At 45.8% G+C, this 26,697-nt stretch overlaps 1 protein-coding gene and 1 non-coding gene across 7 annotated transcripts in view; one reads left to right on the plus strand and one right to left on the minus strand.

Moving 5' to 3' along the window:
* MYLK (myosin light chain kinase) overlaps nucleotides 1-26,697 on the minus strand; it is a 271,706-nt gene that overhangs the window by 179,924 nt on the left and 65,085 nt on the right. For 5 of the 6 annotated variants that reach the window (XM_034957201.3, XM_034957195.3, XM_034957198.3 and 2 more), the window contains one exon: nucleotides 1,247-1,414. In XM_034957201.3, coding sequence (XP_034813092.2) covers nucleotides 1,247-1,411 — 165 coding nt within the window. In that variant the 5' untranslated portion in view covers nucleotides 1,412-1,414. Of the gene's footprint in view, nucleotides 1-1,246; nucleotides 1,415-26,697 lie in introns of those variants that run through there. The other variant, XM_055110354.2, reaches the window with a different exon arrangement.
* On the plus strand, nucleotides 21,630-21,760 carry LOC112439455 (small nucleolar RNA SNORA5). Its single transcript, XR_003027732.1, has one exon. It is a non-coding gene; the product is annotated as a small nucleolar RNA SNORA5 (small nucleolar RNA).

Consider the following 26,697-nt stretch of genomic DNA (forward strand, 5'->3'; position numbering starts at 1 on the left):
GCAGTCACTCCCCATCTCTCTTTCCCCCAGCCCCTGGTGACCACCTTTCTACTTTCTGTCTCTATAGATATTCCTATTCTGGACATTTCATATAAATAGAATCCTATAATCAGTGGCTTTTTGTGTCTGGCTTCTTTCACTTAGCATAATGTGTCAAGGTTCATCCGTGTTATAGCATGAGTCAGTACTTCATTCCTTTTTATAGTCATCTAAGTCATTTATGAGCCCCCAGCGATTCTTCCTGTTGCTTCTCTCCTGTTAGCTATGAGGATAAGAGGACAGAGGGAACCAGAGTCAGGGCAACAGAAGACAGCCCTCATCCTGGTAGTGCCCAGAGAGAAACAGACTCCTCAGGAACATCACTAACATCCCCAACAATCTTCTGGTAAGAGATATGAAAGGACTAGTAGGTCAGAATCATTAGCAAACAGTCTTGACTACACAGGTCCATGCACAGCATGCAATTCAGTACAGCCCCAGGCCATTTTCAAGGCAGCAACCCCTGCAAACTCTCCAGACAACCACGTAGCCAGACCTGCCACTTACACAAAGGTAAGGTCCGGCATCATGCAAAAAGAATCATCCACCTGACCCCCTCCTACAAGCTTTCAGGTGCTCCCTCTTAGACTGCTGAGTCATAGTGCAACTATTCTTCAGTGTTCTCTTCTCCTTTGAGTACAAGGTAGACAAGGAATGATCATGCCTATTTGTAGAAGAAGAAGTGGAGTCCCAGTAACGGCAAGTGACCAGTATTCATTTACGACAGGTGACAGAAGTGAAATGAGAGGTCCTATCACGGCTCCGGGTATACCAAGTGGATGTACAAGAAGGTCGGCTAACTAAACACTCCTTCCACGGAAAAAGCAAGAGAAAAATTACAGTCAATTCTCAATTGTCCAGATTTGAGGACATATATAAACCCAAGCTGTATTCTTCCTGCCACTGGACCGTGTCTTCTTTTTCTGTAATTACATAGCATGTACCCAGAACACAACCTACATTAACAGCAAAACATCACAGGATGGTCAACTTGCAGCGTCCTCCCCACCCCCAAGTTCTCCAGCACAGACCAAAGCCCATCACAAACAAAAGAAAGAGAAAAGTGGCACAGGTTTGTTTTACATGAAGGTCCAAAAGAAAATTGAGCCTTCTCTTAGATCCAGCCGGCCCAGGAAAAGGCTTGACAAGGAGCAGTGGCCCCTGCCCATCCTTCCCCACAGCCTCCCCATCCAGCCACACTTCTTACCCGCCCTTCGAACTTGGCGGTGGCTCCTTCTTTGATGCAGAGGCTCCGAGGGGGCAAAATGAAAGCAGGGGCCTCTGTCAGGGGCATGGAGTCAATTCTTGAGGGATCCACACTGAGGGAGGTTTTGGAAATGTGTGACGAGGAAACCAGCTTCACATCCCCCATGGTCTGCAAAAAGGAAGGAAGAGGACAAGGTCAGATCAGACAAAGCACAGCCCTGTCTTCCCTTCAGGCATCAGGTGTGTCCAGTCTGGAGGTGTGGCTTTTACGTGGAGCAGATCCCCAGTTAGGTCAGTGTCCACCCACAGCTACTCCGTGAAGATGAGAGGCTCTGTCTTTTATACACAAAGTGCCAGGACAAGGCAGAGCCCATCCCAGACAAACACTCCGGTTCCCAGGGCGATGCCCTGCCTCCTCAAAACCCTGTGGGGAACTTCCCATCTTTTCACTGACCCCTTCTTCTAGGAAAGGGGAAGCTGGGGACAAGAATGGAGAAATAGTTCTTATAATAGGTATCTATAATCTGTATTTAATAGCCACTAACTCTTCAGGACCAACATCTACGTTAAGCACTTCTGGCAGAAGTAGAAACTGCTTTAGCCTGAACTGCAAGAGTCACAAGCTATAGAAAAATGGGATCCATACTCCAAGAGAGGAAGGTAGTTTGGGGTTAATATGGCAAGGACCCTGGGTGAGGTAAGGGGAGAGTCTTGGCTGAATGAAGGGAAGGAGGTAGGCAAGGGGGGACATCCCACCTCTGAGGACCAGATTGTGAACAAGGCTCCAAGATCACAGATCATCAGAGAAGGGGGGTGTTTTCAGATTACCCAGGCTAATGCCTCTGTTTATAACTGAAGCCCAGAGAGGGTAAGTCACTTGCCCCAGGAGACAGAGCAAAATGACGGTATCATTGATAAGAACACCTTAAGCCCTGACTCCTGGTCCAGGGCCTACTGGGGACTAGATAAGATGTGACTGGGGCTGGCAAGGGTAGCAGAACAAGGGGCTGACATGAGAAGTAACAGACGACTACTCATTAGAGCGATCATCAACTCTTTTGTGATATTTTATTATTCTTAATTTTAAATACATTTCATCATAAAACTTGAAAATTACCAATATGTAAAAATAATGTTATCATTTATTGAGAATACACTCTGTTCCAGGCACTGTATCAAGCACTTTTTATATTATCTCATTTGTTTTAATCCTCAGAACAACCCCATGAGGTATGTATAGTCATCATTTTGCAAATAAAGAAGCTGAGGTCAGACAGGTGGAATAACTTGCCCATTACACAGCTATTGAGTAGCAGAAGTAGAAGTTAAACCCAGGCAGGCTCCAGAGCTCTTTTAAAATGTGAAAATGTGAACCTGAAATAAAAGTTTTTTAAGTGAAAATATCCATAATTCTATTATACAGAATGGTGGTACATTTCCCTCCAATTTTCTTTTTATCAATATAGAAAAACACATATCTTACATGGTTGAAAGCATACTATGTAAATAATGTTTTCTATTTTTTCCCTACAACTTTTCTTAAAATAAGGTGGAAAAGTTGCTTTTAAGAAATTTGATTTTCAAATATCCATCATATTGATGTATGACTTACATAACTATCCCCTACTGCTGGCCATTTGGATAGTTTCTAAATCTTTTATGATGCCTGGTGATGAGCCTATGTGTGCTGAAACCTATGCCCGAATTCCTAAAGATTTCCTTAGGAATGATTCCAAAGTGGAATTATTATAAGTACATATCTGAGTTCTTGATTGAAAGCAAGAGAAGCTAACTCTGGCTCTTGTAAACAGAGAAAGGATTTGTTGGAAAGATGGTGGAATTTCAGGGGGAGTTTCCAAAATCCATAGAAAAATCTGAAGAACCAGGCTGGGAAAACGTTGCAGTTGAGAAGAGCTAGGTGGTCGGACTCCAGTCAAGGCCATTGGACAACAACTGCCACCACCTGGAATACACCAAAAGTGTCCCTGTCCCAGGTTCCAAGTGCAGGTGGGGACAGATCCAGGCTGACGATCATTTCTTACCACAAAATCCCTGATGACTGGCCCAGACGTGGGGCACACATCTGCTGAACTGAAGAGAAGCCATATTCCTAGATTTGCTTTTCTGTTCATTTTCTTTGGCTGTCTGGTCACATACTTAAGTCCTATGCTGTGAGTCAGGTAAACTGACACAAATGAACAATGCTCTCTGGGACATGTAATTAGTTTGTTTAAATTTAATAATCTCTAACAAAAATAAAATGGGGATATCTCTTTTGAAGTTCAAGTGAAAGCAGCAAAGGGACTAGGCTCATTTGTAATAGGGCACATCCCCTGCTTGAAAAACCCAGCTTTCTCTTTCACTGATAAGATATTAGCTTTGCAAACAAAATTCCTTGCTGAATGGTAAGACTCACAGGTTCCCTGCAGTAGGTAGCAATAAAAGCAAACACTTGTGTAGCACTTACTAGATGTGGGGAACTCTTCCAAGCCCTTTATAAATAATAAATATAAATAATAAATAGCTCATTTGCTCCTTACAACAACACTATGAGACAGATAATCTTGGTATCCCCATTTTGTGGATTAGACACCTGAGGCACAGTGAGATTGAGAAATTTGTCCAAGTTCATGCATTTAGTAGGGGGCAGAACAGGCATTTGAACCCAAGCACCTGGCGCCAGAGCTGCTATTCTTAACCACTAGGCCCTCTTGCCCCCTGTAAGCAGTCAAATTGGCTGATGGGAAAGGAAAAGTAAAAGTTGGGATAACAAGGGGAAAAGTTGAGAGCCGCTACCACATATGTATAAAATTAAAATATTCTGTAATACTATCAACAACGTTAAAAGATGGGTGATAACCTGGAATAAAATGTTTGCACCAAACAAAGGTCTTTACATATCAGAAGAAAGCAGCCCAGCAAATCAATGGACGGATGATATGACCTGCACAATGCACAGAGGATGTACCACTGAACACTCTTGGCTCCAACAATAATCCAAGAGTGCAAATTAAGAATAAGCTGTTACTTTTTAAAAATGAACCAAAACATTTCATTTAAATGACATTTAAAAAGAAACATAACATATACTGCTGGTGAGACCATGATGAGATGGGCATGCTCATACCCTCTGTGGGGAATAAAAACTGGTGTAGTCTTTCTGGAAAGCAATTTGGTAAAAAGATTCTAAAAAATACTTCCATGTCTTTTCCCAATAATCCTACATTTAGAAATATATTATTGGGAAAGAATCAGAGATACAGCCCAAAATTTATTTATAAGAACACTATTTGCATTATTTAGGACAGAAGCTAGACCATATTTTAAAAAATCCAACAGTGAGAACTGGTCAAATACAGTGGAATACCAGGTGGTTTTATGAGTACATATTTACAGGGAAAATAATGATAAGAATTTGATGATATAGAAATTTTAAATTTAAAAAATTATTATGGAAAATTTCAAACATACAGAAGAGTAGAATTGAATGATAAAATGAGCACCCCAAATACCTATCATCTAGATTTAACAATTAACATTTTGCCATATTTATAGCATCTATAGCATTTATAGCATATAGTATATGTTTGCAGAACCATTTAAAAGCAGTCATACTACAATTTTAATGGCGAGCATCAAGATATATTCATTCACTCAATTAAAATATATTTACTAAATATCTACCATGGGCCAAGCTAGAGACTTGGTATACAGCAGCAGTTACATGAGTGGGGCATGTGTGTTGTTGTTTGTGTGGCGACCGTAGAAACACAGGGCTGGGGAAGGAATGGGCATCTGATATCCCACATAGCTACCCAGGACCACACCCCAGTAAGAACACTGCTCCCTGTGCCCTCCTCCTCTGCCACAGAGGTGAAGTGATGATACACTGTGCAGCCAGGACCAGGTAGAGACTTGGGATGAAGGTGGGGACAGGTATCATGAGGATCAGACTTTTGTGACCCTGCCACAAACCCGGGGACACGGCCACTTTCCAGCTGTGAGCTGGGCAAGGTGCTCCAACCCTCTTGGCTTCAGTCTCTTTCTCTGTCAAATGGAATGATCATATCAGCCTCATAAAGTTGAAGGGAAGGTTTGAACAAGAGTGTATGTAACACCCATAATATAGCATAAAAGGCATTCAATAGCAGTGGCTGTCAACATCATTATCATCCAGTTCCCAAAGGGATGCCCGTCTCTCCACCCTGAATATAGATATAGACCCTTTCACCAAAGACAGCAAGAAGCCCCAGATATCTTCAGGCAAGGGTCTATGAGTGAGATGACTGGAAAACAGTAGCAGGAAGCAGATGGCAGAATTCCCTGGGAAGGTAGGGAGGAGGGCCTGAGGCCCATGGGCAGCTTCCCGCAGCACCTTTGTGTCTGTACTAGCAGCACCATTTAATAAGCAAGGTGTACGTGCTGACATCATGCTGGGCACCCATCTCAATCAGAAAGAGCAGTTCTAATGATCACCCCTTCACAAATGAAGACATAGAGGCTTAGAAAGCCAACTACTCTTGTCTAAGGTCACACAGCTAAAAAGTGAAAACCAAACCAAGGTCTGATTACAAAGCCAAAATCTGCTGGCTTCTCGGAGGCCCCCACATCTCAAATGAGGTATTTCTTGCCATCCCCAGTAATGAGAGATGCAATAGGCAGAGGGTTGGGAGTTGTACAGAGGAAGAGGGGCAGAGCATGTGCCTCCCCCTTCTGCTGTCAGGCCTGGCTTTGAAGACACAAGACTCTTCTCTACCTTTGCTTTCAGGGGAGCTGGAAGCTAGGAGTGGTGAGATCCTCCTGGAAGGTAGGAGTGGCTCAGGACCCTCTGTGCAAGTCCTCTTGTTCTAAAATCAGAGGCCCATGGAAATCTCCTGAAGGCCCCAGATGTTCTCATCAAAAGGCACCTGCTTGATCTCAACAGCACATTAGACAGGAGTCATCCATCCCTAGGAGAGGTCTGGCTTCAGGTTAGAAAAGGAACAGGCAAATCAATACAGCAAGGGAACATCTAGTCCCTTGCAAAGTGCTTTTGTGGGGGAGAGTTACTCAACTATCACGCGGGCAGGACCAGAGCCCAGCCACATCAAACAGCTCTGCTCACCCTCAGCCCATCGCCCCACCCACTGCCATCATCAGCATAAACAGATCCCTGCCACACAATTAATGGTTACTGACATATGTGGAATGCTCTATCAGAAAAAAAATTAATAATAAAGTAAATTAGACCAAACCTTGTTCCTCTCTAATCCCTTGTCAAGCCTGTGGACTATATTCCAATCAAGAAAACCAGAGAGGTTGGGTGATTTCTACAATAATTTCTCTAATGCAGAGCAATGCTCAGTGGCTAGAATCAAACACACCCAGCTAGGGGGTCTTATTCAATACAAGCTAAACACAGATCAAAGGGGAAACACAGAGAAGTAAGAAGAAAAAACAGGGGAGAGGGTCAAAAAGAGCAGTGGTTCAAGAGCTGGAAACTCCCCCTTACCCCCCTTACCCCTCACCCCTCACCCCTGATGCTTGGGCCAACGCCCACCTCTAAATGAGGCTTTCACAAGTAACATAATTTATTAACTATTTGAAGCAGCATTGAGTTAACTGGACTTTAATTTGATCAAAAGCACTTTAAATTGTCTCTTGAACCCAGAAAGGAACGCTTTCAACTACAGCGAAAAGAGATTGCAACTATAAGGTAAATGACTCAGAAAAAAAGTTTAAAAAATCAGGGCTCAAGTAATACCACAGAACAAGTTTAGAGAAACCAGTTATCCCCTTCCCTACCCAAAGTGTATACATTTTAAATGATCATTGTCTTGAAGCACCTGGTCAGTTTGCCGGGCATCTTGGAAATACCATACCTTCCCTAGAGGGAGGGGCTCCCAAGCAGGCTCCGCAGTCTACCATGAACCCTACCTCCAACAGCACACATCAGAGGCAGCAAAACCACCCACGTGCAAGTGCCCCAGGCACTGACAGCTCCCTCTCCCACCTTAATCCTCTCTGCAATGCACTCAAATCCTGACAAGTTCTCTAATCACTCCTAATTCCGGAGTGCGCTGCTCCTCGGCTGTGCCAGGCTGACTTGCTATGACCTACCGGAGCAAAGCTGGGCAGGGCCACACACCAGTGAACGGGACACACCTTACCGCGGCTTCTTCCCCGGCAGCTCTCACATGAGTCAGGATGCGAGGCAGCCACACTTCACCACCACCGTACTGCAGAGGTTCCTGTCCAAGGTCCAGCCAAGAATGGAGAGTGAAGGAGTGCCGGGCGCCACAGAGCCCAGGGCCAGACCGAAAAAGTTAAGGGGCTTTTGTTCTGACTCTGCTCGCAGATGTTGCAACTTGCCTTCCGCTGAGCAGCCAACTTCACCCGATCCGGGAGATCTGTTGTTCTAATCCGCCCAGCTGGGGTGACCTTTGAAACCTCTGGCTGCCACTGCAGAGGCTCTCAATGGAGTCCTGGGGGAGCCAGGGGTGGAAGCTCACAGGTTTTTATTTTTACTTGCTCAGAGCTGCAGATTCTAATCTGAGTGTGGAGCAAAGGGAGGACCCTGTCAAGCAGAGAGCTGAGTCCTCGGAGGGGCTGGGCACTCTCCCAATTCCACATCTGGCCTGGAACACCACTCCAACCCCTTGGCACATCTGGCCTGGGATTACCACCCAGGGATCATAAGATATTTCCTCCTGAGACCCAGCTCTTTCTTCCCTAAGCTGAAGAAGCCCTGTTTATGATCCCTAGAGCAGGATGCAAGCCCAGCAAGCAGATGGATGGAGAACTCCTGTGCTGTGTTTCTCATAAGGAATTGCGCTGATGAGGCCCAGACTCCACAGACTGTGTTCATGTTGAGCACGACTTTGCCTCGTTGGTCCAGAGCCCTGGAGAGCTTCAGGAATGATCCTTGGAGCACTCCTCTAAAATGAGGCAGCAAGGTGATGCCCTGTCCAGACCTTTTCCTCCAGCAAGAGAAGGTATTTTCATAGTTCCAAAGGAACATCCTATGCAACTCACACCTTGGGGCAGACTGTGGACATCCGAATCGGCAATGACATGAATTTAAGTTTTCCCTTGATTCATATCTGATTCTTGAAGAGCTGGTATTCTTTTAACACCTAGGAGACCCCCTACCTGCTTTCCCAGTAGTTCTCAAACATTTTTGTCTCAGGGTGGGCCTCTTTATGCTTCTAAAAATTATTGAGGGCCCCCAGAGAGCTTTTGTTTGTGAGTTACTGCTGTCAATATTTACAGTATTGGAAATTAAAACTGGGAAATATTAATTCATTTTAAAACATCAATAAGCCCATTATAGGCTAACATAAATAACATTTTAAGAGAAAAATATATTTTCTAAGACAAAAAAGAATTTAATGAGAAGAGTTGCTCCTTTTTGCAAATTAATGTCTGGCTAGTAGAAAACAGCTAAATTTTCATATCTGCTTTTGCATCCAATCTATTGTGACATCACAGCTACCAGAAAACTCCACTGTATGCTTGAAAGAGAATGAGAGTGAAATAAAGCAAATGATGTTTTCTTACAAAAATAACTTGGACTTCAAGGGACCCTGGAAGAGTCTCAGGGACATCCAGGGCACATTTTGAGAACCACCACATTAGCCTATCTCCCTACTCTCTCTGTTACCATCTACTCTCATTTCTGTCCTTCTTAAAATACACAAGGAGAAAGGGAAAAGTGGTCTTCTTTATTTTTTAACTTTTACTTTATTTTCCCTTTAAAAAAAACTTTTATTCTAGAGTAAGGGAGTACATGTGCAGGTTTATTACAAAGGTAGATTACATGATACTGAGGCTTGGGGTATGATTAAACCCATCATCCAGGTAGGGAGCATAGTACCCAATAGATAGTTTTTCAGCCCTTGCTCCCCTCCCTTTTCCCTCCTCTAGCAATCCCTAGAGTGTCTATTGTTCTGTTTTTATGTTCATGTATACCTCATGTTTAGCTTCCACTTACAAGTGAGAACATGTGGTATTTGTTTTTCTGTTTCTGTGTTAGTTTGCTTAGGATAATGGCCTCCAGCTATACCCATGTTGCTGCAAAGGACATGATTTCATTCTTTTTTATGGCTGCATAATAGTCTATGGTGTATATGTGCCACATTTTCTTTATCTGCTCCACCATTGATAGGCACCTAGTTTGATTCCATGTCTTTGCTATTGGGAATAGCACTGTGAAGAACATACAGATGTATGTGTCCTTATGATAGAATGATTTATCTTTCTTTGACTATATACCCAGTAATGAGATTGCTGGGTCTAACGGTAGTTCAACTCCTAGTTCTTTGAGGAATCTCCAAACTGCCCCAGTGGCTGGACTAATTTACACTCTCACCAACAATGTATAAGTGTCTTTCTTTTTTTCTCCACAGCCTTGCCAACATCTGTTATTTTGGACTTTTAAACAAAAGCCATTCTGACCGGTGTCAGATGGTACCTCATGATGGTTTTGATTTGCATCCTTTCTACTCTTTGTTTCTCAGTCTTCCCAGCTGTGAAATGGGCACAATCACAGCCTGCCCTGGGTACAATCTCAGGGTTTCCTGCTGGCATCCTTGAGTGACTTGGATCCAGGTCCCTGGGTTCCCACATGAAAGCAGGCAAAGCCAGCCCACTCTTGTCCCAACAGTTGAGTTCTTCCCTGAGCCACCAGGCAGCCTCTCCCTCCCCATGGCTTCCTGGGCCTTTCCTCTTGGAAGACACATTAAAGGAGGGGCTGGGCTTCTGCAGGCAGACAAGCTGCCCACATCAGCTGGGCCACATCAGCAGAGCAGCAGACCACGGGTGGGAGGAGCATTTCTGCTCAGCAACACAACCCTGGTGCCCACATCTTTGGCAGAAAGTTATTTTTAAATTTTCTTAAAAGGGGACGACGACAACAACAACACACACAGACACATGCACACAGATCTAATCAAATCCACACACCTAACCTCACACACAGTGTGAAGGAGCAAGGCCTGGTCTCCTGGAGTTGTTCTCTTCCTGCTGGAATTCTTGCTTTATTTGGGATTTGATGGGAACAGGCTGAGAGAAGTTTTCTGCGATACAAGTCATATGCAAAAGAAATTAAAGCCAGAACCAGAGCCCTGCTTATAACTAAATTAGCGAAATGCACACTCCAGCTATAATCCTAAAGTTCACTCACTTCATTCTTAGGTTTCACCCCCTCAGGATTAAGTTTGGGGTATCAAGTATACTTATTGAACTCCTACCACCACTGTCTCCTTCTCAAATACCATGCCCCCCACTCCATTCTGCCAAGCAGAACTGTGCCTTGTGTTTTAAACCCTATGAGATGAGGTGTGAGTACTCAGGTAGGGGCAGCCTCACAACCCTTAGCCCACTGAAGCCCAGGAAATCGACTCAGGGAACAAGAACCGAGCTCATGGCTTCCAATCCCTAGGAGGGTGGCTTGAGGCAATTGACAATCTCTCAAAATCTTAGTTGATTCCGCTGTACAATGCGGCTACTGCTAATAGCCTCCTAGCTGCAAGATTGTTACGAGGGTCAGCAACGTGCATAAAAAGCGACCTCAGCCTAGTCTCTCACACAGAATAGGAGCTGAATCTATGATGGCTGCTATCGTTAATGGTGTTACTGCTTTTATGATTTTAAAGTTTCTGTCAGAGGCTCAGAGAATAAAAGCAACCTTGCTCAAAGTACGGGGAACAGGAGAAATCCGGATGGCACTGGAGGGTGAGATAGCACAGAAGAGTCAGTGACTCTCATGCTTATTGTGGTGCTGCCACCCAAACCAGCTGTGTGATCTCAGGAAAGCCACCTTCCTTCTCTGGTCCTCTCTACATGGCCTGAAGGGTCTCTCTGGGCATTTCCTGTCCTAGTGCACCTTTCTCTAAGACTGCCACCAGCTCTCCACAAGACATGTGGGCAAGTAGGAAAGGTTCCAGCAGGGGGAGCCAAGCCCAGGCAGGGATGAGCTGCTGCAGGACCCCAGGAGAGGAGGCAAAGCTTATATCCAACCGAAAAGACTTCTGTTGGGGCTCCCTGCGCAGGGCTACCCGCCAGGCAGGCAAATCAGGCAGGCACACCTGGTCCTCGAGGCACACCTGTGAGACAGCGGCACAGGCTAGGAAGACTCTGAGGGCTGGTTCAGTCCCGACCCACACCTGTGCAGTTATTCTAGCTCCTCTGCTTCTGGCCAGCTCCCAGGTGGAGCCCTCTGATTGGATGAGGTCTGTCCAGAGAAGAGCTGGGGCTGGAAGAGCTAAGGGAAAATCCCAGGGGAAAAAGGAGAAAAAGAGAGAACCAATAATAGTTGCCATGTACTTAGCACTTACTGTCAGGCATTAGACTAAGTACTTAAGGTGACTTAGAACTCATTTAATCCCTTAGCAGAATGGCAGATATTAACAGCAAAATTAATGGGGCAGGATGTTGGGGAGTATCATTTGCTCATAAGGTAAATGGAATATACTGAGTACCCTGTCTTTCAATCACTTCATTCTTCCTCTCCCTCCCACTCCCTCAACTCTGCCAGCATTTGGTAATGTGAGTTATTTTGAAACAGAAATCTTGCAGGGGGCAGGGAGGGAAGCCGGGGAGAGGGCTAGCAAGTGGGTTTGGGCAGCCCATGGCAGTAGGGTGTGCTATTGGTGCTGTAGGGTCACAGGACTGAGAGGAGACCCAGAAAGGAGAGGGAGTAAAAAGGGTCACCTCTCTGTGGCAGGAGTCTGCCCTGCCCTCCCCTCCTCTCCAACAGTGGTCTGTGAGAAGCCTAGGAAAGCCCACTTGGGAAAAGAAGGTGCAGGAAGGAAATGCACCTCATGATTCTGTAGATCACACACTTCCCTGGAGCAGGCTGTGAGCAGGTTCTCTACCTGCAGACTGTAGATCCCATGCCTTCTGTCTAAAATGGCCTGAAATACACACTGCCTCTCTGCTTTCTGCAGGGAGCTGGTTCTGTGGGGATGATCTTAAGGGACAAGCCCAGAGGATACTTTGCTAGGAAGACCCTTCAATTCTGAGGGCATGGGCACAAGTGAACTGTGAGAGAAGCTGCCCAGGCCTGGCTTCTAAATGTGGCCCCTGGTCCTCTCTATGCAGTTTAGGGGAGGCACCAGGTCCCATGGCCTGTTTCCCCTGGGAAAACTTTAGCTCTGTGATTCAACTAATACCTGACTGATTGGAGGAGAGGGAAGAAGGAAGGCGCTTCTGTGTGTGTCCTCCTTTCCATGTGAGCCTAAGCCATTCAGCTGGAACAGGTCTTCCAAGCGGAGAGGGAGCAGGAAGCACTGCTGACAGGAGGGGCTGCGGTGACATGGTTGCCAGTAGGATCCCAGACTCTTATCAAGTGAAGACTGTCACCAGCCCCAGCTGTCCACAGCTCCTGCTGGACCCCCTGGGGCCAAAGGCAGTTGCCATTACTCGTTTGGCTCTGGTGCATCCATGATTGACTCGAGCTTCCATTACTGAAAGGCCTGGGGATACTTCTATTCCAAATCCTTCCCCATGTGACACAGCAAAGGAAAATGAGACATGAGCCAGCCTGGTTTATCAACTCCTTTGGGACCTGGGATTTGAGAAGCAGGTTTGCAGTTTTCTAATTACATCCATCAACACAATCTGCCTCCCGTGGCTGAAGCCCAAAGCCTGGCAAACGGTATTAAGGATTTCTAGTTTTACTTCCATCCTTGGTTAGCACCGAGAGGAGAAGGCAGGTGCACACGGAGGGAAGTGAGGAGGGAGCCGAGACTGGGTTTCTCCAACACGCCAGAGGAGGGAAGGTGCTAAATCTAGGTGGAGGTTTTTCCCATAAAAATCTCAGGCTGGCTGCCTCAACTAAAGAGAGAGAGGGCCAATTCCTAATTCAGGGTCAAGTCCAGAGCTGTATCATAAACACAGCTAGGGTAACCAGCAGTCCTAGGAGAGTAGTAACAACAGATTTACAACCTAAGAGGAAGCACAGTGGTGACTGCAAGACAGAGGACTTGGGTGGAGCCATCACGTCACCGGCTTTGTTGTTACACACACCTAGACTTGAACCCTGCTACTGCCACACAGTGGCTGGATGACCGTGGGTGATTTACTTAACTTCTCTACACCTCAATTTCCCCATCTGTACATCTGCAGGGTAGTATGATTAGCAGCAGCTTTAAGCATCTATCAGAAAGTAGATACTCAAAATACTCAATTCATTGTAACTGTAATAGGTAATTTCTAACCATGTCTGGCATGTAGCAAGCACTCAACAAATGGTAACCATTTGATAATAGTCAGTTATGATGAAGACTCAGGTATCACATTTCACTTAAATGTTTTAGTTCACTTAAATATTGCTACAAACATTGCCCTATATATCACAAGGAATAGATTATTAATTCATGCTTTTATTTTTATTTTATTTTTTAATTCATGCTTTTAAATTGCTTTTTTAAATCAATTACTTATAATTGGTTGGACAATATGCATTGCTCTCATCTTCTCAGATTCTAGGTTACTGTTTTGCACATTGAAAAATGGCTGGATTGCAGAATGTCAGCGATGAAAGAGAACCTAAATCATGTAGTCCGCTCCCTTATTTTATGGATGAGGAAACTAGGGTCCAGAGTGGACCACTGTATCTTCAAAGACTGAGTTGAGATCTCTGAAGCTGGTAAAGCACAGAGAACAGGCCATGGTAATCTAAGCAGGTGAGCCCTCCGTATAGAGCTGATCTAGGGAGATGGTGGTGCTTGTATATAAGAGCAAGGAAACTCATCTGGTAAAGAGATGGGTCAAGAGAAATGTTGAAAAATAGTCATTACATTGATTGAGACTAGCTTGTGGAGGGCCTAGAGGATGGTGATGCTTAGCTAATGTTACCAAAAGGGTTTTTACTTAAAATGAACATTTAGCTACTTATTTAACAACTGATGAAATACTTTCCTAATCAATATCCCATTTCAACTTCACAACATACTAAGATATTTATTTATTTATTTATTTATTTTATTTTTTTTTTTGAGATGGAGTCTTGCTCTTGTCACCCAGGCTGAAGTACAATGGCGTGATCTCGGCTCAATGCAACCTCCGCATCCTGGGTTCAAGTGATTCTCCTGCTTTTGCCTCCTGAGTAGCTGGGATTACAGGTGTGCACCACTACACCTGGCTAATTTTTTTGTATTTTTAGTAGAGACGGGGTTTCAGCATGTTGGCCAGGCTGGTCTCGAACTCCTGACCTCAGGTGATCCACCCACCTCGGCCTCCCAAAGTGCTGGGATTACAGGCGTGAACCACCGTGCCTGGCCAACATACTGAGATATTTTATAGCACCACTTTATGGATGGAACACCCGAAGCTCAAAGACCAGGTGAGTCTTGCCTAAGGTCATATAGTTCATAAAGCAGTACTGGAATCCAGTCCTTCTGAACTTCAAATCCAACTTGGCAACATGCTTAGAAAGGGTTTATCAAGATATGTTAAATCTTATGGCTGGGCATGGTGGCTCACACCTGTAATCCCAGCACTTTGAGAAGCCAAGGCGGGGGCATGACCTGAGGTCAGGAGTTCAAGACCACCCTGGCTAACATGGTGAAACCTCCTCTCTATCAAAAATACAAAAGTCAGCTGGGTGTGGTGGCAGGCGCCTGTAATCCCAGCTACTCTGGAGGCTGAGGCAGGAGAATCTCTTGAACCCGGGAGGCAGAGGTTGCAGTGGGCTGAGACAGTGCCACTGCACTCCAGCCTGGGCAATGGAGCGAAACTCCATCCCCCCACCAAAAAAAAAAAAGCTATGTTAAATCTTATTATAACAAATACCTTACACAACAGGAAATTTCCAGTGTAACAAATGTATTGATATCCCCTTAGATTTTTATTGTCATGACATCTGCTGAGTATGAATTTGACTAAGTCATCAATCCCTTGCCCAGGGAAAACCCTTACATTTGCCCTAAACAAACGGGGTGACTTCATTTGAATCCCTCATGCCTGAGGAAGAGACCATGCATACTGGCAAATTTGTGCAAGGCTGACACCACCATCAGCAGATAGTCTTTCCCCACGCACAGAGAGGTTCCCAGAATGTAGTTAGAGATCGTTCCCATTCAAAGGCCAGAAATCTCTGTGTTCTCTCCAAAACCTTGCTGCCCTTCTCCAGACTCCCTCAACTCTCCTCCCACTGGCTGGGCACAAGCCCAGACCCCAGCCTTAGGTGCTGCATCAGAATGGCCAGGAGGCCTTGGCAGTGTGACAAGCTCTATGTTTCCACATGCAGTTCACCCCCTGCCCTCACTGCCCTCCTGAGATATGAGGGCTCCTCCCCAGACAGCCTCCAGCTGTGGATGAGAAACAATGGCTTAGTGCTTCCTGGAAATTACCTGGGGAGATGGAGAGCTGCCAAGCCAACCCTGCCAGGGTCATCAGCTCAAGAGCCGACAGTCAGGCCCAGACACAGCCCGGCTCTTCCTCCAGCCTCCTTCACCCTTCACTGCAGAGGGCTGTCTCTCTCCCTGTTTCTGCTAGTTCCACTTCCACACAGCCCTGTCCATTCTCACCAGGGGCAGGGCACAGGGATCCCGCTTCTCAGGTTCCTTTAGAATTCTTTGGTACCAACCTTAGGTCCTTTGAGGATGAGACTCACTTACTCTAGGTGCCTGGAATTTCACAGCTGGAAGGGACCTTTGAAACTACTTTCAATCCCACCTCCAGCCCAGAGGGGTGTGGCTGTATGCCCTTTGGGATATTTGAGGCTACCTCACCCTAGAACATCAACTTTACTCAAAGATTTGGGTGAAGCATTTTTATATTACAACCAAAAAATTCAGATCATTGTATAGGATACCAACCGTAAGTAGATTTTACAAATAAATAGGAGTTCAAAGAAATGCCAGGCTTTCTGCAAGCTGCTACAGGCTACACCCCAAGCCCCTAACCCTAGAATACATGCTCTTTCTCTACTGTCCTCAGGGATGGTTAAGTCAGAGAAGCACTGGTCCAATTACAGAAAGGAAACCTAAGGTCCAGACAAGTGCAGTGACTGAACCACATATCGATTGTCACTAATACAAACAACCCATTTATTGAATGCTTATTGAGGACTAGGTACTGTACTGAGGGCTTTATCTAAGTTTACTGTAATTTTCAAAGTAATTCTATAAGATACATACTGTATTACTTTCATTTTAAAGATAAAGGAAGCACTCAGAAGTTGAGTAATAGTAGCCAAAGTTCTCAAAGCTAATAAGTAACGGCTACTTATTATCAACTGGATTTGAACCGAGGTCTCTGATTCCAGGCTTCAGACCCTTGGTGACAAGGTCACATTGTTAGAGATGCCACACGGAAGAGCTAGGAGTGGACTGGAGTTCAAAGGTCCTGGTGTCCTGTCCTGGCTCTGCTGCTAGATTGCACATAATCACAGAACTCAGAGAGCCCCTGGCTCACCTTCTCAGTCTATAGATAAGAAAACCAAGGCCTACAGAGAAGAAACTGACTTAAGGCCACAAAATTTCAGGGACAGGGTCTGCTAACAGTGAGGCCCTGAGGGAGTGTCCTAACCTCTCTGGGGTTAGAAGACCTCTAAGCAGGCCAGGCGTGGTGGCTCACGCCTGTAATCCCAGCACTTTGGGAGGCCAAGGTGGGCAGATCACTTGAGGTCAGGAGTTCGAGACAAGCCTGGCCAACATGGTGAAACAGCATCTCTACTAAAAATACAAAAAGGTAGCCAGGCGTGGTGGCAGGCACCTGTAATCCCAGCTACTTGGGAGGCTGAGGCAGGAGAATCGCTTGAACCCAGGAGGCGGAGGTTGTGGTGAGCCAAGATTGCACCATTGCACTCCAGCCTGGGCAACAAGAGTGAAACTTCGTCTAAAAAACAAAAACAAACAAACAAAAAGAAGACCTCTAAACATATAATCTTAGGTGCACATCCTGGCAGTCTCTCTGTGAGCTCCAGCACCTGCAGAGCCACTTGCACACTCTGCTCTGCAGACAGCAGCTCAGACACACTATCCTAAATCTCTCACCAGTAAGCAGGATGGAGCATACTAAGGAAACCCATTTGACAATCCCAGTTGCCCTGCTTCTGAGACTAGCTTGTCAGTCTGCTAGTGATGAGCTAAGCCTTGTATTACAGGAAATAGGACGTACACGCAGTAGCCAAATGCCACAGCCACAACACACAGCCCTCTCAGCAAGGAAATTCCAGAAGTTCATAATTTCCTGCGGTTCTTATACATAGGAATCCTCTTCCATATTCCAACTTCTTAGGCCACTGTTGTTTGTCTAAAAGGCCTACTCCACAGCTGGACAAAAGGATTGAGAAGATGGGACTCTCCTGACTATTTCGAACAGTTTACCTGATCATGGTTCTCAAGCTTTATCAGGTTTGTGCTCTCAGCAGAGCAGGAAGAACTAGGGCCTAAGGCTCAGAACTCATTACCTGTCCACACACCCATCACTGTGTATTTACTGAGTGCCCACAATACCCGCTAGGACTATAAATAAGGTGAGAGGTTCAACTACCTCCTCCCAATACAATGACATAAGCGCTGTAGGTGAAACGCGGACATAGGCCCCTCCCCCAGACCTCAGGACAGAATGGCCGTGTTTCCTGTGGTTCCCATAGTCTCCCTGTGACTTCCCTCTCCTCCCCTGCCCCTGCTTCCCTTCCCAATCAAGGTGGCCACTCTCTGGAACGAAGAGTTCAATCTGCATCTCCCTGTGAGCCATGGGTGAGCAGGGTGGCCCTGGGTCTGGAGCTGGCGTCTGTTGAGCCTGGGCCTTTCTGGGCCTCAATCTCAGGCTTGGGCCGGCCCACTGTGTCAGGGTTCAGCCCTCTCTGCTTCATTTCTGGCGCTCAATAGAATACAAAATGAGGAAATGTAAGCCAGCTCTAAGCCTGGCCCTGGCTCTGCCAATGGGGATGCCAGTCGTGTCTCTTCTAGATGAACAATCCCCCCAACAGGCTCAGGACAGTTCTCACCTTCCCTGTCGTACTCCTCAGGTAGGCAGGTGAACCCACTCAAGCACCAGCTGCATGCAATGCCTGTGGCAGGACTGGCCAGGAGTCCAGTCAGACCCTTGGCTGTCCTCATGTGACTCACACAGGCCCTTTCACACCATGCCCTGCCTGTCTCCCAAAGGACACCCTCCAGTTCCAGGTTGTCTGCAGGGCAGTCAGTGATGTTGCTGAGAACAACTGATTTTTGCCATCTGCAATGATGGGTGATAACAGAGATTGACACACTTTTCTCCCTTAACAATCTCATTTTTCTAGCAATCATGGCTACCTTTTTCTCCTCACACTTCACCAAAGATACTAATGAGGCGAACACATGTTTCTCCTTTTCTCCCAGCCCTAAATCTCTTCTAGAGTGGGGCTAACTGGAAAGAAATGGTGACCTCTGGGAACCTGAAGAAGATATGGAGAAAACCAATGACCAACTGAGAGCACAGCCCATCAGCAGGAACACAAAGAGGAACTTCTGCTCGGAGGTGTCAGCTCAGCTGGTTCCCAGTGGAGAGGAGAAAGTGCGTGTCCCCTCTCAACCCTCTCTGAAACAGGGAGCCATTTGCACTTGGGGTGAGGGAGTCCTTCCACACAGGATCCTCCATCAGCTGCAAGGGGGAAGTACAGGCAGATGCAGGGCCAACAGGGAGATCAATGGACCACCATCAGCTATTAGCTGCACTCATACCTGGCTCAGGGAGCATGGGCCTTGAGGATATGAGGCTCAACTTCCAATAGGGAATTTGGAATCCTATTGGAGAAAACAGATTATCAAAGAGAAAAATAGAGCCCCAGGAGCCAGGAAAGTGGGATGGAAAATTAAAAAGCTAATGGGGCATTGACCTGTTCAAAGGCCCTAAAACCCTTCATGCTTGTCTACTCCTGAACTTGAAATTCCACACCCTACCAGGGACACTGTGCTAAACAAAGGCAGCAGTTCATTTTTTTTAGCATTCAGCCTGGAGTGCCTAGCATTTATTGAGTGTTAGATGCTCTTTCTCGCCAACAGTAACAAGATTGGTATAGTGCTCTGAAGAGCAGTATGTTGTTTATCATCCCTGTAAAGCTTTGAAACGGCAATTCTAGTGCCAGAACATTTTCTTTCAAGCAATTTAGGTAAGCTTCTACCTGGTGGACACAGCAGCCAGCCAGCTAGGCCCCTCCAGGTGTGATTGATTAGGCCAGAAAGCAGTACTTCACATACTTATTTGTATCATTTTTCTATAAAAACATATCTATTAAATTAACAATTCACTTCTAACTACTAACCCCCATTTCTAACAGTTATATAACATTGAACAGAATGCTATCACCTGGAGCTTTTATCATTAACGCTCAATATAAAGAATCCATTTTTAATCTCACTCTGGTTTTTTGTCATTACCCAATATGGAACTGTTCTTAGAGAAAGCAGACCCCTGGGACTTCTCAGAGTCAGTGATAGAGATTCAGGACGCCTACACTGAAGAACTCTTGCCCCCCAGTTCTGTTCCCCCTCATACCTATTAGTCAGGGCTGGGTTCTATCACCTTAATGGCTTCATCCTGCTCTGCTTCTGGGCTCAAGAGAAAAACTGAATTCATTATTGACAGCACCTGTTCCTTGTGATGTAAGCTTAAACCAAATGAGGGGCGGTCAGAACCAACTTGCTTACACCTGTTTCAGTTTAAGACTTTGCAGTGGTACTTTCTCCCCCACTGAAAGTCAGGTTTCTCCACCCAGCCTCTCTAGGAAGCTATGGTTTGACATTAGCCCATGCTTGCTCAGGTGTCCTCTCCACAGATCCCGGCCAATTCCTCTAGCCTGGCCTCTAAAGCAGAGCGTTCTCTCTTGAGTGAGACAGTGGTTTCCCCTTATCTCTTAACTAGAGACTTAAAACAGTGTCCAGGTGCCAAAAGGTAATTTCTTGCTTAAGTCCAGGAAAAGCCAGAGTTTGCCCCAACACTTGTCACCTGTGCCCCTCAACCAACCAACTGAACAAAACATCTATGAAAGACCTAGATGTCTCTTTACTTTGGCAATCCCTGATGCAGGGCCAACTGTTAATCTGTTTGTTCACACATCCAGTCAGCTGTGCCTGTCACGGCTTCTCCGTTGACTGGGGGCCCCACTGAGCTGAGGCTGTCTGTGAGGAGATACTGTGTGAAGGTCTTTACCTCCTGTTTCCCAGTGCTCCCAAGATGTCCAGCCAGGCATATTGGGGCACTCAGGGTCACAACAATTCTCCTGTGGGCACAGGGAAGGGGGCCTTCTCCACAATCCCACCCCACTTTTCTTGCAAGATGAACCTAGGCTTGGCTCCCAGGCTAGATCACTGATGGTCAACTTGGCAGTCTGCTCAGTAATGGGGTTCCCAAAAAACGTGCCTTGACAGAGCCGATAGAAGAGAGGGCAGACAGCAGGAAGGAAACAGAGCCCACTCAGGCCAAGTCCCTATCTGCTTAAAGTTATCATCCTCTACCATTTGAACTGATTTTTGCACTAGCCATACCAGGGCTTTTTCATGAAAAGTCAAGAACTTGCTAATGCTAAAAGGTTGCAAATAGGGGAAGGTTCAGCTGGCAAATTATTTACCCTTACTTAAGCTTCTGCTTATTGAGATTTTAATGGTCATGTACCAGGTTTGTGGGATGGGGGAAGAAGACTGCAAGGGGAAAAGGAGCTCTTGGGTCAAAGTTAAATATGAATTCTAGCCACATGCTGGGGCAGCTTGGGAATAATTACCTTGGTTATCTTAATCAGGATAGACAGCAGAACTGTATTCATCTACAACACCTGGGCCACTTCTCCATCAGGCTGGGCCCACCTCTGCATCAGGGAATCTCAATTGACTGTCTCTCTCTCTCTCTCTTTTTTTTTTTTTTTTTGAGATGGAGTCTCGCTCTGTTGCCCAGGCTGGAATGCAGTGACATGATCTCAGCTCACCGCAACCTCCGCCTCCTGGGTTCAAGCGATTCTCCTGCCTCAGCCTCCCGAGTTGCTGGGATTACAGACGTGTGCCACCACGCCTGGCTAATTTTTGTATTTTTAGTAGAGACGGGGTTTCACCATGTTGGCCAGGCTGGGCTCGAACTCCCAACCTCAAGCAATCTGCCTGCCTTAGCCTCCCAAAGTGCTGGGATTACAGGCATGAGCCACCATGCCCGGACAATTCATGGCCTCTTAAGCACTAGAGGCAACCAGCAGAGCAATTGTCATCAACCCAGAATGTCCTCCAACCTCCTTTTCAATAATTAGGGTGACCACATAACATATTATCCAAATGAGAGCTCTTGAGAATGGAAAGGGCTCTTTGAATACTCATGCTGGGACTATTCAGGGGAGCCGGGCTATACATAAGGCCACCTCTACCCTAATCACTCTCATGTCTCCCTAAGTCTAGACACAAGACATGACTTCAAAGATATCTTCCCCATGCAGCTGTGTCAAATTTGGTGCCTGCCCTGCCTGTGTAGGCACTGACCCAGAAGGCTGCCACAGAAACACTGACTCATGGGCCCTGTTCCTGTGTCTCGGGCTCAGGGATAAATTTGGTTACAGATACCAAGCCTCTAGAAAAACAAAAGACAAAGGTGTCTTCCCCGGCCACATTCACCCTATTCCGGCCAAGCTCAGGCTTCATGTCCCCTCTGTCCAGGAACCTGTTATTTCACACTCCGGGTTATTTTGGACATGTTCTCATAGCTGTCCTTACTCCTTTGCTAGACAGACAGTGTCCTGGTTTCTGACTCTTTACAGGAATGTTGAACTCACCCAAGTTCCCTTGTCTCATCATCTTTTGTCATTCACAAACAAATAAACAATATTGGCTAAAAGTCTGGTCGTGAGTACGATTACAAATGACTTTTCCCCCAATATAAATACTATAATTTTCTGTAATATTTTTCCAATCTGTTTCTATGTATGTACTTTTAAAAATAAAATTATATATACAAATTATCATTGCCTTCATTTTTCATGCTTTTCCTCAGATATGGAACACTCTTCATAAATCTTATTTTCAGTGACTGTATCATATTCTAGCAAGTAGACAAGCCAAAACTTAATGATGCCCCTGTTATTTACTATTTAGGTTGCTTCCAATTTCATTAAAACAAACAGTTTCATGGACATAAACTGATCCTTTCTTTCTTTCTTTTTTTTTTTTTAGATGGAGTCTCATTCTGTTACCCAGGCTGGAGTACAGTGGCACAATCTCGGCTCACTGCAACCTCCACCTCCCAGGTTCAAGCAAGTCTCCTGTCTCAGCCTCCCGAGTAGCTAGGACTACAGGCACCTGACACCATGCCTGGCTAATTTTTGTATCTTTAGTAGAGACAGGTTTTCACCTTGTTGGTCAGGCTGGTCTTGAACTCCTGACCTCAGGTGATCCACCCACCTTGGCCTCCCAAAGCGCTGGGATTACAGGCATGAGCCACCACACCTGGCCCCTTTATTGCCATAATAATCCTTTAGATTATTTCCCCAAGATACATTTCAAGAACTTCAATTACTGAGTCAGAGTGCATGGGATTTTATGGCTCTTGCAACCAGGTCCTCTTGATTCCTGTCAACTTGCCTGGTGCTGACTTGTGGCTCCCCAGTATTTTACTCTCCTGCCTCAGCCTCCATTTAAGCTTGTTCTTCTTGATCTGGTGCCAGAATTCAGGCAAGTATCAGGTCCAGGGATTCTTACATGGTTTGAAGGGATGTACACTTAGATACCCAACCAAGTTAGGCAAGTCTTGGGAAGTGAGGCAAGTATTGAGTAAGACAGAAAAGGATCCAAGCTTCGAGAAGTCGTGAAGTTCAAAACGATTGCTATCAAGCAAAACATGAGGCTTCTGCCCTCTCCAGTATAATCCTGCCAGTGGGGGCAGCTCTGGAATGCCTCCCATGGTCTTTTCCACCCAGCTGAGTCCTACTCCAATCTCAAGGTCCATCTCTTCTGTAAGCCCTCCCCACCCAGCAGGATCTAAGAGCCTCTAAAGCCCTATCTATGACATGGGTCCACAAGCACCCCATCTGTCACATCGTGCCCACCAACCTATGAAAAGTAAGAAAAATGAAGACAACATGGGGAGCTTTTTATACCGCTTAATGTACATAATTTAAAAGGCTGTCCTCTAATCTCAGTTTATGTCCTTTGAACTTTTTAGAAATTCACGTGTCCTTTCATTTATTTGTAAAAATGTAAATGGCTTTGTTTAATTAGAAGTTTGTTCATTCATCACGTTTTTGAGAGCTTACTACCTGCCAGGTGCTATAATAGTCCCTGGAGACATAGCAGTGAACAAAACAGAAGAAGCTTCCCCTGCTCAGCCCAGCTCAGATTCTGCAGATCAAGGCCTTGTCTCCCCAGCTGCAATGCCTATGAGCAGGACCTGGGTTTGTACATCTTTGGATCTGCACATAGTAAGTTCTTAATACACACTTGCTGAGGACAGAGTTTTATAATGATATCAACACTTCCTGGGAGGATGGTGGGAGCACTGGTGTGCACATCAGTATGCATTGATGGCATACATCCTATGGGTCTCCCATATGTATGTATGGCATATGTATGCATGCATGGAAGCATGAAGTAGGCGTTGAAGTCAGCCAGCTCTGGCACCACACTGCCTGGCTTCCAGCCCCAGCTCTGCTGCAAGACCTTCAGCAAAGTTCTTGGACCTTTTCAGCTCATGTCCTCCCTATAATGGGGGGAAGATGGTAACAGCACTTGTCTCAGAGGTCATGAGGACTGAAGTCCTCAACACAGTGCTGGTTCCCTGGAAGCCCTCCTTAAATGTGGCCTGTTGCAGCTATGACCATAGCACCAATCAGGTGCCAAATGAACCAGCTATTAGGCGACAGAGTCAACATTAAACCAAGAGAAAACTTTCACACTCCGGGGAACCAACCTGAAATTGAAGATGTATTTGACTGGTTGGCCAGAAAAGTTAATAACATAAGACAGAAATTTTCATTTGTACATAAAAGAGAGGGAAAAAAACTAGACAGACTTTCTCCTCCTTCTCCAAAGATGCCAATAATAGAAATATGGCACAATGCCCCTGCCAAATCCAGGTTTCTGTAATGATGGGCACGTGCCAGAACTCAACCACAAACAGCCAGGCTGAGTTGGGGGGAGCAGAATTTGGGAATAAACACACACAGATCGGGGACTTTCCTGAAGTATGGACATTCCACAGACAGATCATTTCCGGTGCCACAGAGAGCTTCAGAATTTAAGAAGTCTGAGGGAGGGTGCAGAAGGGTGGGAAACAGAGCATGGGCTACAGCCAGCAGAAGGACAAAGGCCCAAGTTTGTAGAGGCTGCTGTTAGCACTGAGATTTAAGTGGAATGCTGTGCAGATTTAGTATCAGTGGCGCAGATAAAATAATGTCAGCAGATTGGGTAATTAAAGCTTCTTGGCTCACTTCCTCACTCTCTCACTTTCTGGAAGGATGTTCAGAGGGAAAAGAGATGGGTGCAATAAACCAAGAATTCCTCAGGGTTATGAGGATATTTTTAGTTTCTCCTGACATCTAGGATAGCAGAGACATTATTTCAGGATCAGATATTGACTATGCCCTTTACACTGGGCTAAGCATCACTCTTTAAAACCCTTTGATGAAAATGAGATTCTTTTAAAGATGTCCACAGAGTAATTAAGACTACTTCTGGGGAGTCTTTAGCCCCCAGCAGAGGCCGTTTCTAGCAGAGTGGAACATATACTGTGAAGCCAGTTGCCACCACTCCTGTTTCTTACCATCTCCCCAAATTCCTTTCCCTACCTGCCCAGGGTTCCCCTCTGGGCCTGCATCTGGATCAGATCTGCTCAGCCCAGGCCTACAGCTACACCAGGGGAGTTGTCAGGGGGCCGTAGCAAGGTCATCACAGAGCAGCACTGGCCCAACCACCTGTTCCCACTTGCTTTTTAAAGCTTGGGCTACTTGACAAGGAAAGAGTGAATCAAAGCACCACAGAATCTTATTCTGTCCCAAACTGGGCAACAGTGGGCCTGATGTGTGCAACGAGATTTGCCAGGGTATAGCTGAGCCATGAGGCTGGTGATTACAGGCTGATAGCTGGTAAGGAACCAAAAATAGTGCAGGCCTGAGAGTGCGAGGAGCTGCAGAACTAACTCCTCCAGATCCTTAGGGTGGTCCTGGATTCTCAAGAGGTAAGGCACCCTCCTCACACATGGAGAAACCATTTCTGTGCATGTCCAACAGACCTGAGGCCTGAGGCTCCAAGAAGGGACAGGGGGCATAGCAGGGGAAGGAGTTCAGGTCACTGTTAGCAGGTTCAGCTCTCTTAGGAAAGGTCTAGAGAACCTAATTAGGGCCATCCTCTTCCATTGCCCAGCTCCTATAGCAGAGGGGTTTATTGTGGGGACCTTGACAGAGCCCAGACAGCACATCTCTGAAAGGTAACCACTGAGTTACCACCCTCACAGGTAGTCCATTCTCTTTTGATGTCAGGGGGCACTGTATTATTCAAGAAATGATTTTTGCTGAGCCATGATATGCCTCCCCGTAAATGGACCCAATTCTGCCTCCTGCAGTCACACAGAGTGAACTCTCCTCTTCTATAAGACATGCCTGCAAATATTTGAAGACAAGCATCACTTATCCTTTATCGTTCTGCAGATTAAACAAAATCAGTCCCACTTCAACTATTTCTACTTGGCAGTTTTCAAATACATCCACTTCCTCTGGGCACACATTAGTTTGACTATGACCCTCTTGCTATGACTCTGAGGAATGAAGAAAGAACACAACCACAGGGCACCTGTAATCCCAGCACTTTGGGAGGCCAAGGCGAGTCAACCACTTGAGCCCAGGAGGTCGACACAAGCCTGGGCAACATGGCAAACCCCAACTCTACAAAAAAACACAAAAATTAACTGGGTATGGTGGTGCATGCCTGTGGTCCCAGCCACTCAGGGGGCTGAGGAAGGAGGATTGCTTGAGTCCAGAAGGCAGAGGTTGTAGTGAGCAGAGATGGCACCTCTGCACTCCAGCCTGAGCGACAGAGCCAGACCCTCTCTCAAAAACAAAAACAAAAACCCACAACTCGCAACCACACAGTGGTTAAATGTGCAGATTTGAATCTCAGTTCTGTCACCCACTGTGCCTTAGTTTCCTCAGCAGCACCTGATAATCTTAGTTGTGGTGAATTAAATCAATCAATTCATGGAGAGCTCTTAGAATTGTGCTTGGCACCTGATAAGCATCTAATTAAGTTTTAGCTACTTCTTAGCACAATGCTTAGCATATAAGAAGTACATAATACATACACAAGTCCTCCACCTAGATATTCCAGTTCCCTGACTCACCAGCTTCCTTACCGATAAAACAACAACAGTACCACCCTGGGCAAGGCTGCTTTGAAACTTTGATGAGGCAAGAAACGAGAAGTCTCCTGGTCAGTGCTTGGTGCATAACAAGGATGAAATAAACATTAGCTTCCTTTCCTTTTTATTGATGCAACAGTTGGGAGACCATTCTTCATG

Source organism: Pan paniscus, chromosome 2, assembly GCF_029289425.2.
Source record: "Pan paniscus chromosome 2, NHGRI_mPanPan1-v2.0_pri, whole genome shotgun sequence".
In the NCBI taxonomy this organism is placed as follows: Eukaryota; Metazoa; Chordata; class Mammalia; order Primates; family Hominidae; genus Pan; species Pan paniscus.